A 17460-nucleotide genomic window follows, 5' to 3' on the forward strand; every position below is an offset into this window, starting at 1 on the left:
AGTTCAGGGTCTGTTTTTCATGTCTAGTTGCTGAACTGGAAGTTGTTGCAGTTTGTATCCTCTCCCAAAATTGATCGTGACAACTTAAAAGGCCACTTAATGTTCTCATGACTGCTAAAATCAGACCCTATGGATAACTGTCTTATGTTCCCAATATTTAAAAATTCATAAAGAGTTTAGAAAAAGCTACAACAAGCTACAAAGGATCATTTTGAACAAAATCAAAAATAATTGGGTACTACACATCAAGGAATCTATAGCCAGAGACCAAGACTTGAAGGCACCGCAAACAAGGTAATCCAGAAAACAACTTAAGCTTTTGTACTCTTAATCATGTATTTGGTTTAAATAGTACAAAAACTTTGAATATGTTGATATTAACGCTCTTCAGCAGAAATACAATATGTAATGGATTTTGGCATGCACACATACACCCTAAAAAGCTGAAAAGTAAAAAATTATAAATCAAAATCTGTTCATTCTCCCTCTCAAACATACATGTACACAGGCTGATGTAGAGGAAATAGCTGCCTCTGCATTGAACAATCCTTAACAGCTGAGAATGAAGGCTGAATTCTAGCAAAGTCCCAAAAGCCCTTGGTGCAAACTGACCCAAGGAAATTCTTGGTGGACACTTAGAAAAAAAGGCAAAGTTTAATTTAATCTATTTGGCATCTCAGATACAGAGAAGGTATTTTAGTTCCATGGGAATCTTCTTTCAATGCCTCATGAAAAAAATCTGCCAAAGGAACAACTCCTTCCCCAACATCCCAAGGATTTCAATGGGTCTACTGTAAGCAGGATTTATGCTAGATTTAACCCAAGTCTGTCAAAACAATTAAAATTTAAATGCCCACTTAAGCCGGCCATGGGGATTCACAGCAGTCTACTACTAGTTGGTAGCAGCAGATATTGTTTACCAATGTTTTTAAAAAAATCTAATTACTCCAAGTTTGCATTTTCAACACATTATGAATATGATACACATTTTATAACTTGGAAGTTGTCAAAAGTAAACTTTTCACCACTTCAAAGACAGGCTAAAGGCTCACATATTTATTTTAGCATGCTGACTTCAAGGCTCAGTGTCATTTTTTCAGAGTGACCAGTGAAAAGTTTTCAGATTAAACTTGCACGACATCTTATTAGCACTGCTTATCATGTTCTGCAGCCATTTATTTTTGTTCTTAATTAAAATCTGATGAATACCAAAACCACTGGAGAAAGTCAACTTAAACATTTAAAAGGGGAAAAAAATCACTTTAATTGATGCGAGATTTCAAGAGACCACAGGTTTCTTTCAAAATATTCCATTTCCTGCACACCGAGCATAATTTTACCTGATTAATAATCCCACTGTTATAAAAGGCTTAAAGTTACCACCCTATTGTGTTACTTAGTGCTTCTACATCAACCTGTTCCAACCTGGTGGCATCCATGTATTTTGGGTTTCAACCCTCAACAATCCTGACCACTGGCCATACTGGCTAGAGCTGATGGAAACTGGCCCAAAACATATAGAAGGCACCAGGTTGGGCGAGGCTGTCCTAAACTGTATTAGGCATTTTGAAAATCCAAGACAAGAGGGTGCAGGGCCACAAGGAATGTTGACTTGGAAGTGATGCTGCAGTCATGGGTTCTAGTAGAATGATAATCAAGATGTCAGACAAGCCTAGTCCCATGAACTGTGCCTTCAGTACTGCTCAGTTTACCATCTCTCTGTACGTGTCTTTTCAGCATGGCAAGAAGATACTGCAAGGAAGGGAAAGACATGAATCCTCTGATCAATACCCAGAAGTGATGGCCTTTTCACTAGGATCACCTCAATGTTGTTTCCAAAGGCCTTTAACATATTCAGACACTCATTCAGAGAAAACTGCTTAGTTTTGTACTTTTGTGGAATAATATTCAGCTCCTCAGGAAACCCATTTTGAGTCTTAGGCTATTATGCCTACAGCTGTAGCTGCAAATTCAAGTAAGAAGGATATCAAGATGGATTACTTGCACAATGCTTCATAGATCTTCATGGGATATTACTGGTTGTATTTTAGTTAGTAACATGGATGCCTGTCTCATTAGCAGCTAGCTTGCCTTCATAGTCATAATGCTTCTCTTTTAGGTGTGTTTGTATCTTCTCATGTGCCCAGCAATTGATGCTGCAATCTCAGTGCTGTCCTTGTTTTGACCGAAATAATCAATGAAGTCTCCGTCTGGACCAAGAAGGTACATTATGATGGTGTGATCCACCTGCAAGGAAGCACAAAGAATAGATGTAAGAGGGGTGCTGAGCAGGGTACTTTTAGCTCAGCAGCAACTCAGCCCCTTGATCAAATTGCCACACCAGCTCTAGAATACTTCCTGAACCAAAGATCTCTGCAAGCAGCCTATAAACACCTTGGACACACCTTAGACAAATGGGGAAACAAAGTGCTCCAAATACACCCCATGGGAAGGCAATGCAGAGCCCTGCAGAGCAGAGAAACCCCACAAAGCTGTCCCCCTGAAGAAAGGTGGAACCTGCTGGAAACCAAGCCTCCTCCAAAAGTGAATGATAGACTAGGGATGCCCAGGACTGTACAAAGATGACCAGTCCTAATAGCCAGCTTTTTCCACATAAAAAGCAGTCTCCTCCTACACTCATCTCCTTCCCAGTGAGTGTGCTCAAGCCCCATTCGTTCACAGAAGACTGCTTCTCTGGGTCTAGTAACAGAGGCAGCATCATGGGGGCATTTACTCCTCCCATCACAGCTCGCTGGCCACGTACTGGAATTCCTCTTGGAAGCAGGTATATGCAAGGGCCCCGCTCCTCCATCTTCCTTCAGACAGCATGATTGCCCATCATGTAATGGACAATGTACAGCAGAGGTGCCATTCTACCGATGTGACCCATTTAGACTGGAGAGGAGGAACACAGCACAGTCCTAAACGGCTCTAGGGTTGGAAGAGCAGCAAGCAAACCACTTCAGACACTACTTTTAACTCATGTTGATTAGAATTCAACACGCATGGAATGTTGATTTCGTGTCACTTTTTCATCATTATGTCAATTGGGAAGTAAAACCTACACAAAGCTGCCATTTTGGGGTGGTGGTATTTAATGGAACAGTTCTTAAAATCTCCACTAACATTAAGTGCTGTGTGAAACTAAATAGGTTAGGTAATATGTCATTTGCTGTCTGGTGCCCCCTCCTGGATAAACTGTGCCAAAGCATGGCTGTTTTAATATCCTGTATACAAATTGCATCCCAAGTAAGTTATCCTTATGACTGTGCACCTGCATTTTTCAAATTAGAATTTTATGTCACCTTCCAGACAGGGTCATATGAAAAGAGCCTGGATCCTTCACCTTAAGAAGCAGCACCACCAAGATCAAAGTAGTGGTGGCTAGATTGTGGGACTGGAAACCTGGGAGATCTGAGTTCTATTCCCCCCTCATCCATGAAGCTTTCTGGGTGACTTTGGGCCAGCTATACATTCTCTCAACATATTGTTGCAAGGATACAGCGGGGCTTTGTAAGCTGTCTTGGGTTCCTCAAGAGTTTAAAAAGTGGTTATATAAATGGAAAGTAATAATGATGACATCCAAGTTATTTTACCATCCAACTTCCCTGGGCTCATTTTAAAGCAGGGATCTCTCAGCCAACTGCTCCCTGGTCTACCAACAGGAATAGCCGGAGGCCAAACCATCATAGTGCCTTCTGGAAAACCCTTTTATTATGAATGATGTAGATGTTCCTCCAGTGCCTCTGCCAACAGCTGCCTGTTACCTTCATCGTCTTGATCTACTGCTCTCACCTTGTTCAGAAATATTACTTCATTACAGTCTGGCTGCTCCCCGCTCTCCAGAATGCCCTTCATTTGCACAGCTTGGTAACATTTGCATCCTCTTTCCCTTCTCTGATCACTTGGTCAGAAGAGTCTTATCTGAAAAACTCCTACCTGACTCATCCAGCCGTGGTATTGCAATGTTTAAAACTGTGCTGCAGAGTTGCCTTGCTCTAATGATGCCTCTCCCAGCCTTATTTCTCTGTAGGAAAATTACATGCAGAAAGCATACTCACGATGTAATCACTATCTTCATCTTTTGGGCCAGAGCTGTAATAGACACGATAGGCTCGAGCCACCTGATCGATCTGCTCTTTTGTACCCGTCAATCCAATCAACTTGGGTGAAAACTCTTGGAACAAAAAAGAAGCCAGGTAGGTCAGATTACATGAACAATGAGGACCCAAGTGATGGTCTTCCACGGCGGCAAAAGCTTCTCTGGTCAGGGCTGCCAGGCGAAGGGAGCCACTAGAGTAGCAAATAAGGAAGGAAGCTAATATTACCTTTAATATATTTTGCAATGGCTTCTTTATCGTCTCTTTCTGGATCAATGGTGATGAACAGTGGAGTGATGTTGGGAAGAGCCGGGATCTCATCTGTAGCAAAACATAAAGTCAGAGTTGTTGGACCCATGACCATCTCCAAATTTTACGTTCAGTTTCACAGATGCCCTAGTGCAGGGGTGGCAACAGGTGGATCTCCAGATATTGTGAGCATCAGTTCCCTGCATTCCTGACCGTTGGCCATGGTGACAGGATCTTCTGGGAGTGGCAGTCGCAGATGTCTACCAACTGCCCACACCTCTCCTAGAGCTGATTTGTCCAATCTTGGCTCACCATCATCATGGGTCATTGGCCATGCTGGTTTGGGAACGGTAGTCCAGCCTCATTTGGAAATTTGTGCTTAGAGAAGTCTGCCCTCAAGAATGCAAACTGTATTCAGCCTGGCAACAGGACAAGACAAGCAGCCACGAATCCTGCCAAAACAACCCTGATTATCCCTGTCAAAAACCCTTTTATTTTGAAGGTGTCAAAAGCTGTCTGCAAAGTATGTGACATGGTTGAGATCTTACCTTTCCGAAATATCTAGAGCCTCAGGGAAGTGTGGGAAAAATGGAGAGCACTGAGAACTGTCAGGACAATACTGAAAAACTAGAGGATCACACTGATAAAGAAGAGAACAATTTTCCTCTAGCAGCTTTCCTTCTCCCTTGACAGTTCATTTGACTGTGAAAAGCAACACAACAGATTAAAGTATATGCAGCCTTGACTGGCTGATGTCCATCAAGCCAGTGACAGTCTCCCTAGGTGCTACTTGGTCCTGATAGAGCAGCTGGCAGTGGCATGTTTGGGCTTGCCAAGAGCGGCCAGGGGGCTCTGCTGCTCTTCCCAAGTAACTTGTTCTCTGCTTCCCTGCAGCCATGATGAGAATGGTCTCCCGGGGAGGAAAGTATAACCCAACATGTTTTCAACAACCCCTATATCAAGCCATGGGTTGTCACAGTGATTTATTGCTCCCAGACAAGCCATCCTACGGGAAGTGGTCCAAGTTCACAAAACAGAACAATCCAAACGTGTCTAATTAAACACAATGGGTTGTCATGCTATATAAAGCTAGTCAGTAACTCAGAAGCCATGTTTGCCCAACATGCTAAGTCAGCCTGCAAATAAGCTGCACAGTATAAGCTGTTTAGGAAACCTGCACTATGAGTACTGAAATGACAGTTCTCACTCTCCTTTACAATTTTGAAACTTCTCTAAGTTTCCAGCTGTTGAAAAAAAAGGGAGAGATACTAAGTCCCTCCACCTCTTTTTTAGATCACTTAACAATTGTTCTAACTATGGTTCCCTGGCAGTTCTTAGAAAACTTGGGTGAGTCTTGAAAAGGTGGAGGGCACTCACTGAGAACAGGCAGCATAACACTTAAAATCAAGTGTCCTCATCCCCTTTTGATGTCCTTATGCTGGACACACACAGCCAGCACACAGTCTCCTTGTGTCCATCTGTTACCCACTCCACTTCCCTTTGACAGCAGAAGCTTCCAAGCCCACTGACATGGCAAGGCTGCATGTATCTGACAGCTGTAGGGGTGCATGTGCAGACACGCAAAATACCAACAAAACATGATAAAAGCAACTGTGCAAAATTTGGGGACTGAAAAAAGGGTGCTGAACCAGAGACAATCCCTCCAGACTGTTTTTGTATTGGCCAATGTGCTGTCAGTGGCAAAGCACAGGTGAGATTGCGAAAAGCAGCAGAGAGTTTTGATGCTCCTGCTTGAGCAGCGAGTTAGCTGATCCCTGGAACCACAATGAAGTTACTTGGCCGGATTTGGGTAACGTAAGCCCCACTAAAACAAAAGCCGTGCGTTGTCAAGGCAGCTCCAACAATAAGCCACCCTGTGGGAAGCACACTGGGTTTGCATGAAACAAAAACCCACCATGGTATTAGTTACCCAGACTGTGTGCTCTGATGGCGACAACCCAGTCAGAGATTTTTGTTCTCCTACTCAGCACCAAATTGTATATTCAAAGCACATGTTAATACCAATTATCTTCTGCTGCCATTTTAAGGAAGATAATGGGAAATTTAGAAACAAGGGTGAAGACAGGTAACATAGGAATGTAAAGGGGGTAGAAGGTGACAGACAAGGAGAGGAAGGGGCTGCTAATAAAGGAAGGTGAAAGTAGTAGCATAGAAATGTAATAGAGGTAAGTTAAATAATATGTTCCCCTTCAATTGTACTTGAAGAAGTCTGACAGAAAATTATGCATCTATTTCTGCAAGTTTACAAAAAGTACTTGGTAACCAAGAAACTAATGAAATAATTTATGCAAACTGTGTGCTATGGAGTGCCAAAGGTAAATTTAAATTTCTACAGCATGGATGTAACTCTCATAGAAAGATGCTATCCAATTAAACAATTCAGCTTCCTTTTCATTACCAGATATGAATACAGTTCCCTTCTGTACATGGGCTTGGTACCACCCCTTCTCCTTGCATCAAAAGCCTTCTCAAACCCATTTTCCTAAATGGCCTATGGCTTATACCCTTAATCCTCATTTTCAGCTGCAACCAAATTCTAGATACATGTAATAATGTTTGCCCACATCCTCCCTATTGTTTACTTCAGATTATAAGCTCCTTGTGGCTATGGATATGTAATTCTACATAACGAAGACCGACCCTGAACACAACATTAGGGTGGTATAAAGGTGTTATTTATGGTGACTGCTGAACCATGCAAGGGAAAAAGCTCTCTCTCCAATTAACAAAATCTTGAATAACAAATCCTAAATGTAGCACAATAGCAACATTCTACATAACAATTGTTGTTTCAAAGACAGTTCAGGTTTTGGTAAGGTTTACTTACCAATTTCATCTACTGCTAAAACCATTTTTTCCAATTCTTCTGGGCAAATATCAGGACAGTGTGTAAAGCCAAAGTAGATTAACACCCATTGACCAAGATAATCACGATCCGTCCTGGGCTGTCCCTGGTGGTCAGTAAGTGAGAAAGGGCCTCCCAACAATGGCTTTCCAATTGATTTTGTCCGTTCCTTCTCCAATTCTGAAATCAGACAACAGCTCATTCCATCTTTGTTTCTTGAGAACAAGTAATCTACATGCAAACTTCAGCGAACAAGCAGAATATGCACCTTTTTGTTTTAAAGTTTAGCAAAACTCTGTACAACTTGTAAAATTCTCCAAAGCTGTTCAGAACCTCTTGAAAGCCTCCTGTGATTTTAATATTACTTTTGATCTTCCTTACTGCTTCTTCAACCAGGAGCTTTTGACTATACCTTGCAACACATACCCTCCCTTTTGTCTTTATCTACAGGTCTCCTTGTCAGGAAACAAATCCAACTAGGCTGATCTCTGGCTGTATTTCAGAATGCTTTGGCTGTTTCAGCAGTTTAAATAATAAACACTTCTTTGAGGACCCTCTACTACATACAACAGCAAAACCCATAGAGCACAATTTCAACAAGACTTGGACATCAGCAAGAATCAAAGAATGAATTTACATCAACTGCATATATTTTCCAAATAAATCAAAGGTAAGGTAAGCAACAGAAAGAAACTGTATAAGAGGTAGACACATTTGGCTTCATCTCACTGTGGTAAAGGATTCCTGGAATCAAAAACCTTCAATAGCTTGCTTATGAAGTATGCTATTAAAATCTTCATAATGGAAGACATACTAAAGATAAGTGCATCAAGGTGTTAATGAGAGATTACATCAAATGACTGTAAATGATACGAACTTTCTTCTTTCTCTTTCTTAAAGAATTTCATTCCTGCCAGCAGTCCTCCTCCAACTGCACAGGTGATTGCCAGACTCTTCCAAGTTACAGGCTACTGGGAAAGAGAAGGAGGAAAAGGAAGCGCTTATGCAATGAACGGCTTGCTGACTATGCTAATACCTCACAACCGCTTTCATGTATTCGTTCACCCGACTTCCTCTCCCCCCCAAACTAGACTTCATTTTCACATGCAAGAACTTCAGTTTCCTTCACCGCACACCCAGGCGCCCGAGGCCACATCTGGAGCAGGGTTCGGGCACCCAGAGCTCCTCTTCCACCAACGGAGGTGCAGAACGTGCCTTGGATACGGGCGGCGCGCTCGGCCTTTCAGTCACGATGCAAAAGAGGGGACTCGGTCCAGTGCCGCTTTCAGTCCCGAGGCAGCCGCACCCACGACCCCGACCGACCTCCCTCCTCTCCGTCCTTAGTCGCACACGAATAGGCTTCCCACCGGAACCTGTTGCAACCGAGAAGCCGCAGCAAAGGCGCCTGCCCGCTCCCCGCCCTTTGGTTCGACGCGCAGCAGCCCCTGAACGGGATGCGCCTCTCTAGCCCTCCCTCCCGGAGCTGAATGGACTCACCCCAGGTTTCCCGGGGCCGTCCTGCGGCCTTTTGCCCGAAAACTCTGTAGCCAAGGACCGAGCAGGTTGGCGGCGGCGGCGGCAGGTGCAGCGCAGGAAAGAGGCTTCGCGCCCCCAGAGCGCCAGCGGCCGAAGCCAGGGCCGCAACGCCGCCGCCATCCTTCCGTCTCAGACCCCACCGGGGACTGGCGGGCCCGGCGCGGGGGTTGAGCTTCCGGGGCAGAGAGCCCGCCCTCTCCCGCAGACTCCCTCGGGGCCGGGGGCGTGGCCTGGCGCCTGCGCGCGGCTCCGTTGCAAATGCGGAAGTTAGAGAGACGCGGTGGAAAGGTAGACCTGACTTGAGCGTGTGCACCTGAGCATCTACGATTCCGAAAGGGAAGCGAGAGGGGACACTTTTCAGGACAGACCGGAAAAACGCGTGCCGGAATTTGTAGCGACTTCCTTGGAAACGGGAAAAGAGGATGTTACCCGATCGAGACTTGTGATTACGTTGCCTCGGTGACGCCGCGCTACTTGCGAGCAGGCCCTCCCCTGATGGGGCTATTAGTTAATGCGCTCAAGTATCGTAGGAGGCGTTCTCCTATAAATACTGTTCTCGTTCGCAAGGTGCATCATTTTAGAAACGTATGTGAAATAATGTGAAAAGGTCACTAATATTTCTTTTCCAAAATAATAACTGCTGCCCGATTAAGTGGAGCACGCTTCTGATCAATTAAAGGGGTTTTCATCAATTTCTGTAATCGATTAATTTAGTTAGTTAAAATATTATACACGCTAAAATAGAATAAGTGTAATTTCACTGCATGAAAGTCGGGGAAATGGGAGTTGGGCAGTTTGATTAGTCCGTTTAAACAAAACGATGCCTGCTGTATATTGAAGCGTATTTTGTATAGGAATTTTTGGCAGGAAATTCAACCGAAACCTGCGATATTAACGGCGGACTACACTGCGGGGTTGTCAGAAGCACCCCCCCCCCCCCAGCCACAGTCTTTCACGCACCAGTGGCATTTGCAAGGCAATAACTATCTGAACTAGAGAGAGCATATCCTCCTGTCTTTTACTACGACCTTTTGGTTCCGAATGGAATCGGTGCTGCCCAGTCATGGCATGATTTGATTTTCTCGACCGTCGCCTACCGGCAGCTTTTCCCTCCAATGCCGGAGAGAATTGGTGTCGCAAGGAACCAGGAAGATTTGTCTTCAGCCAAGTAGACTGTGCCTCTTAAGATTGGCGCATGGTTCCACCTTTGGACTTTTAAGCTTGCAATTCTGTACACGCTTATCAGGGAGTAAATTCCATAAAACTCAGTGGAGCTTACTTCTGATTAGATATTAGATACCAAAGGTAGCCCTATTGGTCCGTTTTTGCAAAAACTACAGAGTCTTATAGCTTTTAAAGGACGAATACGCTGATTCTGATTTAACCTTCCGTGGATAATAGTCTATTTTGTCAAATGCATGGAGCATTGTCGAAAGTGTCTGCTGTGCAAGCAGCACATATAGGGGTAGCCGAGAAATGTAATTTTCTTCTGATCTCTATTCCTACTCCCTCTTACACCCCTCAGGTACTGCATATAAACCTGAAAAGGTCAATAATGCTTCGTTCATTTGGTGAAGTGAATCCATGAAAGTTTACTCCAGGATAACTGCGTTGAAACACGATCCGATGCTAGTTTGGACAGGGAAAAAAAGCCTAGAATTCCCAGCATCCCCCAACCTTGAGTTTATTATTAACTAGATTCCTCTATAGCGGAGGGAGAGAGGGGCGTGGAAAATCAATCCGGAAATGAAATGACGTTCAAGGAAGGTTTTTTTTAAATCAGAAAATATATTTTTTCCGGCACTATCTCCTTAAAGCGGGGTGAGTAAGGGGTGGGGGAAAGGTTCTCGTTTCCATAGTAACGATGTGTGAATTCTCCAGTCCCCCTCCCCGAGAGGGCAGGGCTTGGCAGCCCAAAGGAAGATTACGGAAATATGTACATGGGTAGCTCATTTGCAGAAATACAGATTTAAATTCTCGCCAACTGCGTTGCACCTGCGAAAGAGCGACGATCCGTCAACTTAGCCGGCGCTCCATCCTGCAGGGGACAAGAGCTGAATTGCGCCCGGGTCTGGGGGCAGTGGAAAAGGTTCCTGCATCGTGCAAGGTTGTTAAGCGAGAACAGCCTAAATCTAAGTGAAATCAGTAGCTTTACTTCCGAGTAGACATGCATACAATTGCGCTATATATTATATTTCCGTGTAGAGCTGGCAGGATTGAGGCAGTTTAGTATCATTATTACCTTCCCTTCTGGGAATCGGTTGCAATAGAGACTTCCTGGCCATGCTTGTTAAATGATTTAGATATATGCTTAATCAGCCAGAATGCTTTGAGACCTAATTCAAGTTAGCTCACCGCTGCCATTAGGTAGGCTAGATTTCACCTTGATGATGGTAGGTCTACTCTCAAGTAGGGCTTTAGAGACTGGTACCTGTGCTACCTATTCCTATACAAATAAGGCTTCCTCCTAATCCAGGGTAAGTGTATATAGGATTGCAAACTTAAATCATAGTTGTTCCCTATACTGCACTGTATTCTCTGAGATAGCTCATCAGACTAGTAATGCCCCTCCAAATTATATTTGTATTATTTATTTTTATCCATTAATATGCATCTTTGTTTCACTGGTTCTAGTATTTGAACAAAATCCAATCTTGTTTTCCTCTTGTGCTAGATTTTGGCAAGACATTTGGGCAATTACAGATAAAAGAACAATGGCAACTTCTGAGGCGCTCTTCTCCTTTGGAGTCATAGCAGATATTCAGTATGCTGATCTAGAGGACGGCTACGATTTCTACAGAATACAGAAGAGATACTATAAACATAGCCTACGCCACCTCCAGAATGCAGTTGAAAACTGGAATGGATCTGCGGTCCAGTTTGTTTTGCAGCTTGGAGACATCATTGATGGTTGCAATGCTCCTCATAACATGTCAGAGAGTGCTTTGGAAACAGTCATGAAGGAATTTAAGAAGCTTAGAGTCCCAGTGCATCATATATGGGGCAACCATGAATTCTACAACTTCAGCAGAGATTATCTAGTACAGTCAGCACTGAACACAAAGTACTTAGAAGACCAGACATCACTTAGCAATTCTAATAGAGATCAGAGCTCCACTAAAATCACCCCTGCAGAATTTTATTATGCATATCAGTTTTGCCCAATGTCTAAATTTCGATTCATTCTCCTTGATACTTATGATTTAAGTATTCTGGGGAGGGACAAGTCTACCAAAAAGTATCAAGAATCCCTACATCTACTGCAAGAAAAAAACAAAAATGAGAACCTGAATAGTCCACTAGGTACTGTATTGTGCTGAGCTTGGCTATTTCATATTTCTAGATTCATACTTAAGGTAACATCTGGCCTTGTGCTAAACAGAGGGACTTGCCATTCATGAAAAGGAACATGTCTGCCCTGTATTCCTGTGACCTGTATGAATTGGAGGATGTGATCCAAAGAGTGTTCACTTTTGAATGGCTGGTTTTCTGCAAAGAATGTTAAGCTAGGCAGTGGGTAAAGCTACATCATTATGGCATTTTTGTAGTCCCTAAATTGGAGAAAGCTTTCAGCCTCAGGGTCATTAAAAGTGTTTAATGTATTGATGTACACAAGGTACGCTTTGTGACTATCTGTATGCATGTTTGCACAGGTATAACAGCTTCCCAGAGAGTAACATTTATTCACATTTGCAATAAGAGGAAGTAATTTTACTACTCCACCCAAATATGGTTAAATATGAGATGTGGAAAAGTTCCATTGTTTCCTGGGTGCGAATTACAGGTTCTCTAAGTTATTTGGGTCTGTTTTGTTATGGGAAAAACTGGTTATTATTTGACCACCATTTTTTACAGCAAAGCCCAGTAATGGATGGAATGGAGATGCATGGTGAACACTTGCTGCTAAAGGCTTCAAGGCATCTGTTTACTGCATGTTTTCAACCACACTGAGACCCAAATGACACATTATAGCAGTCATCAAAGCGTTAGAAAGTACAGAATTACCAACAAATTAAAAACTTGCACTGGCAGTTTCAAATTGATGCTTGCCGCCACCACTCCACAACATGCAGAAAAGGAATCCAAAGCATAGTCCTCATTATATTCACATAGGATATTTTCATAGAAGCCATATATTTATGTAGTACCGGTCTGTGATTTGAGGTGGGGATCCCTTGTAAAAAATAATGAAAAGCCATAAGTATCTGTGCCTTGGAGCCATGTTTTTCTGCCATGACGGCACCAGCAGCCACCAGATCTGTAACTTATTTTGCTGCCTATAGACATCAGTGTGAGCTTTAACCTGATAGTAGTTTATAAAAACATGCAGATTTAAAAGGAACTGCTTTAAAATTCTACTGGATATAACTTTTATCCAGATACTCTGGAGAAGCGAAGACTGTGTGGACTATGTTGTGCTTCTTCAAAGATGGCTACTACCTCCTGTGAATGGAGGTTGCACTGCTGGCTTACACTGAAGTATCTGCAAGGGTGACTGGCAGGAAGAGAGAGAGGGAGCGTTTTGGGCACCATGCCCCTGTGCAGGATTAGTACAATTGTACCTTTTTACGTGTATGTACCAATTTCCATTATAGTGAACAGTTACAGGGTTGTGCCTCTCCTCATTGCCACCAAAGGCAATCTAATTATATATTGCAGGCCATACGGCAAAATGTCTGTCCTAGGATGTGATCCCTGGCTCAGTACTGAAATTCTTCCAATAAAAACCATGAAAATCACAGTTCTAGAGTGTAATATAATTAAAAACCACAATGGGATTCTTACACTGCTAAAATGACTGAAAAATATTGTCAAGCATTTTTAATAGCACATCCTGGAAATGTTGAATAACCAAGTTTACTCCTCCATCCCTTCTTCTCAGCCTATGAGGCAAATATGAACCCTTGATGGTAAAAGGTAGCAGTACTTTAACACACAATTATGAAATTAGCTTACTCTGAAGACCTCATGCTAATCGGTTTGTAAGTTCTGATTCAACCTACTTCCATATTTAGTGCTTTGTATTATCTCTAGCCATTTTACCTGCCTGAAGACATCATTTGGGGTTTCCACACTAAGTCATGCTCCAAGCTATGGCATAATCAGCCAAGGCGATACATCTATTCATAACAATCCTTCTGTTTCTCATAAAATGTATATGGATTTTTAAAAAGATAAACCTTAACTTTTTATGCAAGAAAGCAAAAGCAGAAATCATGAGGTGGAATATGACAGCAAGATGTGTAGAAATAATCACAAGTGAGGCCTAGTTTTTCCTCATTCTAAAGAACTCCAATGTCTATTATTTTTGGAAGGCAAAAACGTTTTTTAAAACTGATCTATAAATGGTTGTTTATGAACTAGATTTTTAAAATAGCTGATCAAGTTCAAATCTCCAATAATGAGAAAATAACATTGGGTTTCAGATGTGTCAGAAAGAGCACATTTGGAACCAGAGCATAACTGGTTTATCTAGTGAAGCTTTTGGTTGGTTTTCCTTTCTTTTTTTGACAGGGCTTGCCGAGTGTCAGTTTGTACAGTTCAATGGAGGATTCAGTCAAGACCAGTTGGACTGGGTTGATGAAGTTCTTACATATGCTGATAAAAAACAAGAGAGAGTTGTGATTGTAGGTAAGGATAACTTTGGATGCATGTCAATTACTTTTAACGGTTTACTTCTGTTTTTAACCTGCCCATGTTTTTATCATCTTTATGTTTGTATGTCCTTGGAGGGAAAATGGGGTAAAAAATTCTTAAATTATGTTTTGAAAAGTATAAATGACCTCAATCTACGAGAGCCTATTTTTACAATTCTAATATGTAATTGTCATGTTTCAAATCTCCTCCATGCCAGCAAAATTTGTCCTTCAAGTGAACTCAGATCAGTTTACCCAGGAAAGCAATTTGTTTTTGCTATTATATGGGTCAGTTCCACATTTGGGATGAGTTGATGTATGGAAAAAGCTACTACATGTATACTAAAAATGGATCTTGCTATACAACTAAGGAATTAGGTGATTGCTTAGCCACGCAGCTAGTTGCATCATGAATTAAACTTGGTATGCAGTCATCTCTTAAAAATAAACCCTCTCTTAGGTACAGTATATAGATGAAGATTCTGGAGCGAATGAAAATGGCTTTTGATGAAAGGGCAGGTGGATCAAGTTCCTGTACACTTCTGTAATGCAAAGTCTCTAGAACACAAATGGCATAATTACTATTGAAACAAAATGCCTCAGTGAAAGATTTGTTGGTCCCATCAGAATTAGAGAGGTAACAATCAGGAGATTATTGTCCCCTCAGTAGCTGATGAATACCAAAAGTCAGGTAGTAAATTTTGCTCACGATACTTTACTTTTGATAAAGATCATCCTGGCCCTATCTATAAACCAGAAAATTAAGGACCCCTCAAAAGTCTATGCCCCTTGCTTCCTGGGAAGAACTTCACAACAAAGGAGAGACCAGCTGAACTCCATCCATCGATTCAAGAAGTAACTGCAGAAAGCTTGTTTTCCTCCACTTTGCCAGAAAGAACAGATGGCTCCTAGTGCTGGTTGCCCTGGGACCAAAGAGTTGATGGGAACTCTGTTCTGGCACCGGTCATTTTAGAGACTAAGCGATGATGCGTTGTGTGTCCATTTTTTTCTTGGATACTGCAAACTGTTGTAAGCTGGTTTGAAAATCATACAATTGAAAAGCAGGGCTTAGATCTTCTGCATAAGAAGGAAAAACCCTTCATCCATGTCTGTATCAGCTTCATGAATGCATGACTGAGAGAAGCACTGTTCAGTTCTGCATTCATTCAGTTCTTTCAAGCCCTGAAATGTGCTTGAACTGTTTCCCTCAAAGAAAAGTACCAGAGGAAGAAGTAGGTAAAGGCAACAGCACATCTTCTACCCACCAAGATGCCTGAATGGCTAGAAGAATAAATCAATACGTAATATGTGCATTCATGAGCAAGTATTCCTTACTATTTATTACTATATACCAGGGAACATGTGTGTATTGGTATAGGTAGATTTATTTAAATTTCAGTTCCTGTAAGGAACACTTTCCTAAGCATCCGAATATTTACTATTAAATGTATTAATCCAATCCTGAAAGGTATTCCAGGATTATCATCCCCACATTAAAGACTGAACATAAGCAATGTGGCTTTCCAAAGGCTACTTAGTCATCAATGGCCTAAAATTTAAATTTAGCACTTCCATTTCATAACCACTTTCCCACAACTGGCTCCAAAATCAGAGTAAACTAAATCCTGGTATATGGCAGTACAGCCATTTTCTATAGAAACTGCCAGATTCTGTGGAACTTGATGCAACCATAGAATTCAGTGACAGTTGTTGCTTTGAGTCTTTCTTCTTTTGCAGGGCACCTACCCATTCATCCGAATTCTACAAACAGCATCTGCCTTGCTTGGAATTATAAAGATGCCCTCTCCGTGATCCACTCACATAAATCTGTGGTGTGCTTTCTCGCAGGCCACCTGCATTATGGTGGCTACTGTTTGGATTCTCATGGAGTCCATCATCTTACTCTTGAAGGGATCATAGAAACTCCTCCAGAGAGTCAAGCTTTTGGAAGTATATATGTCTATAATGACAGAATGGTATTAAAAGGAAGAGGAAGAGTTCCAGATCGAGAGATGCATTTCAAAGATAATAACTGCTCTCTCTTTTGAATTGTAATAGGTTTTATTGTTTGGCTAGGGATTGAATTACACAATTTTTTTTAGTTAAAATGTTTTAAAGCATTGGTTTCAACATTTGTTTTGACAGGCAGCATATAAATCCATAAAGAAAGAAATGGGCCCCAATACAAAGTAACACACTATGGGTTGTGCTGCAATAACTTTTTGTTTGAAGCTTATTGCAGTACATGATACAGGCCTAGAACAGAGCTTTCAAATGTAGGCCTTGCGAGCAAACTTAATTGTCAGCTCTGTTCAGTGATGTGAAGAGTGGAAGGTAATCAATTACTGTTATATCTGCAAACTTGAAATTAAAGTAGCTGAGAATTTTTATTTGAGGGTTGAGCTTAATGTGATATAGTTTTAATTATCATAACTTTCAGCTTTGGTATACTGCAGGTGAAGAACTGGCTATTCAGTTGAATCAGTATGTGAAATTCAGTATGGAACTGTACCTTGGTTGCCCCCTTAAAATTCAATGGTAGGTTTCTCTGGAGAAGAACAACTCCAGTGACAAATACTATTTTTTCACACAGTCACCAAACAGGTTTTCAGTTATGGCAAAACAAAAATTAAAATTAGAAAACTCTAACTTAACCACTTAGCAGAGGAAGAAAAGAGAGTTTCAAAACATCTTACATGGTCCGTTCTCTTAAAAATGAGTTCTCATATTATCTTTATATCCACTAAGAGCTTAAGCATTTCTTAAGTTACAACAAACGTACTTTGAATCACTCATGATCTTGCTATGTTGCCTCGATATGGTTCAGTTGTACATCAAAGCTGCTTCTGTGGTCTATCATTTAAATGAGAGACTACACTACACTGGCCCTACATCAAAACTCCCTTGACCAATCCAGTGGATCAGATACTCATTTATAACTATGTAATGGAGACTACATCTAGTGTAACCTTCTGTTACAGTCCTGAGGGTTGCAAAGTAATGCAATATACTTTATAGACCAATGTAAATGGGGTGTGTGAGTGGAACGAAATTCACACCAACTTCCAGATTG

The 17460-nt window shown here is 41.8% G+C and overlaps 2 protein-coding genes across 6 annotated transcripts; one reads left to right on the forward strand and one right to left on the reverse strand.

The window, feature by feature from the left end:
- Nucleotides 1-1035: 1035 nt before the first annotated feature.
- Nucleotides 1036-8896, reverse strand: LOC123035607 (protein SCO1 homolog, mitochondrial). Its single transcript, XM_044454001.1, has 6 exons — nucleotides 8713-8896; nucleotides 8093-8183; nucleotides 7198-7395; nucleotides 4329-4421; nucleotides 4062-4177; nucleotides 1036-2247 (listed from the first exon to the last, which is right to left on the reverse strand). Exons 1-6 carry the CDS (start codon nucleotides 8869-8871, stop codon nucleotides 2116-2118), a joined length of 789 nt encoding a protein of 262 aa, XP_044309936.1. The 5' UTR covers nucleotides 8872-8896; the 3' UTR covers nucleotides 1036-2115.
- An 84-nt stretch (nucleotides 8897-8980) lies between these two features.
- On the forward strand, nucleotides 8981-17366 carry ADPRM (ADP-ribose/CDP-alcohol diphosphatase, manganese dependent). 5 transcript variants are annotated; one of them, XM_044453752.1, is made up of 4 exons: nucleotides 8981-9039; nucleotides 11426-12054; nucleotides 14266-14382; nucleotides 16125-17366. In XM_044453752.1, the coding sequence occupies exons 2-4, from the start codon at nucleotides 11466-11468 to the stop codon at nucleotides 16433-16435; spliced, it is 1017 nt and encodes a 338-aa protein (XP_044309687.1). In that variant the 5' UTR covers nucleotides 8981-9039; nucleotides 11426-11465; the 3' UTR covers nucleotides 16436-17366. The 5 variants fall into 5 exon arrangements, with proteins under 5 accessions (XP_044309687.1, XP_044309684.1, XP_044309683.1 ...); XM_044453749.1 differs by having other exon boundaries at nucleotides 8993-9358; XM_044453748.1 differs by having other exon boundaries at nucleotides 8993-9336.
- Nucleotides 17367-17460: the final 94 nt, after the last annotated feature.

The sequence above is a fragment of the Varanus komodoensis genome, unplaced genomic scaffold, assembly GCF_004798865.1.
Source record: "Varanus komodoensis strain SLA01 unplaced genomic scaffold, ASM479886v1 scaffold7_1, whole genome shotgun sequence".
In the NCBI taxonomy this organism is placed as follows: domain Eukaryota; kingdom Metazoa; phylum Chordata; class Lepidosauria; order Squamata; family Varanidae; genus Varanus; species Varanus komodoensis.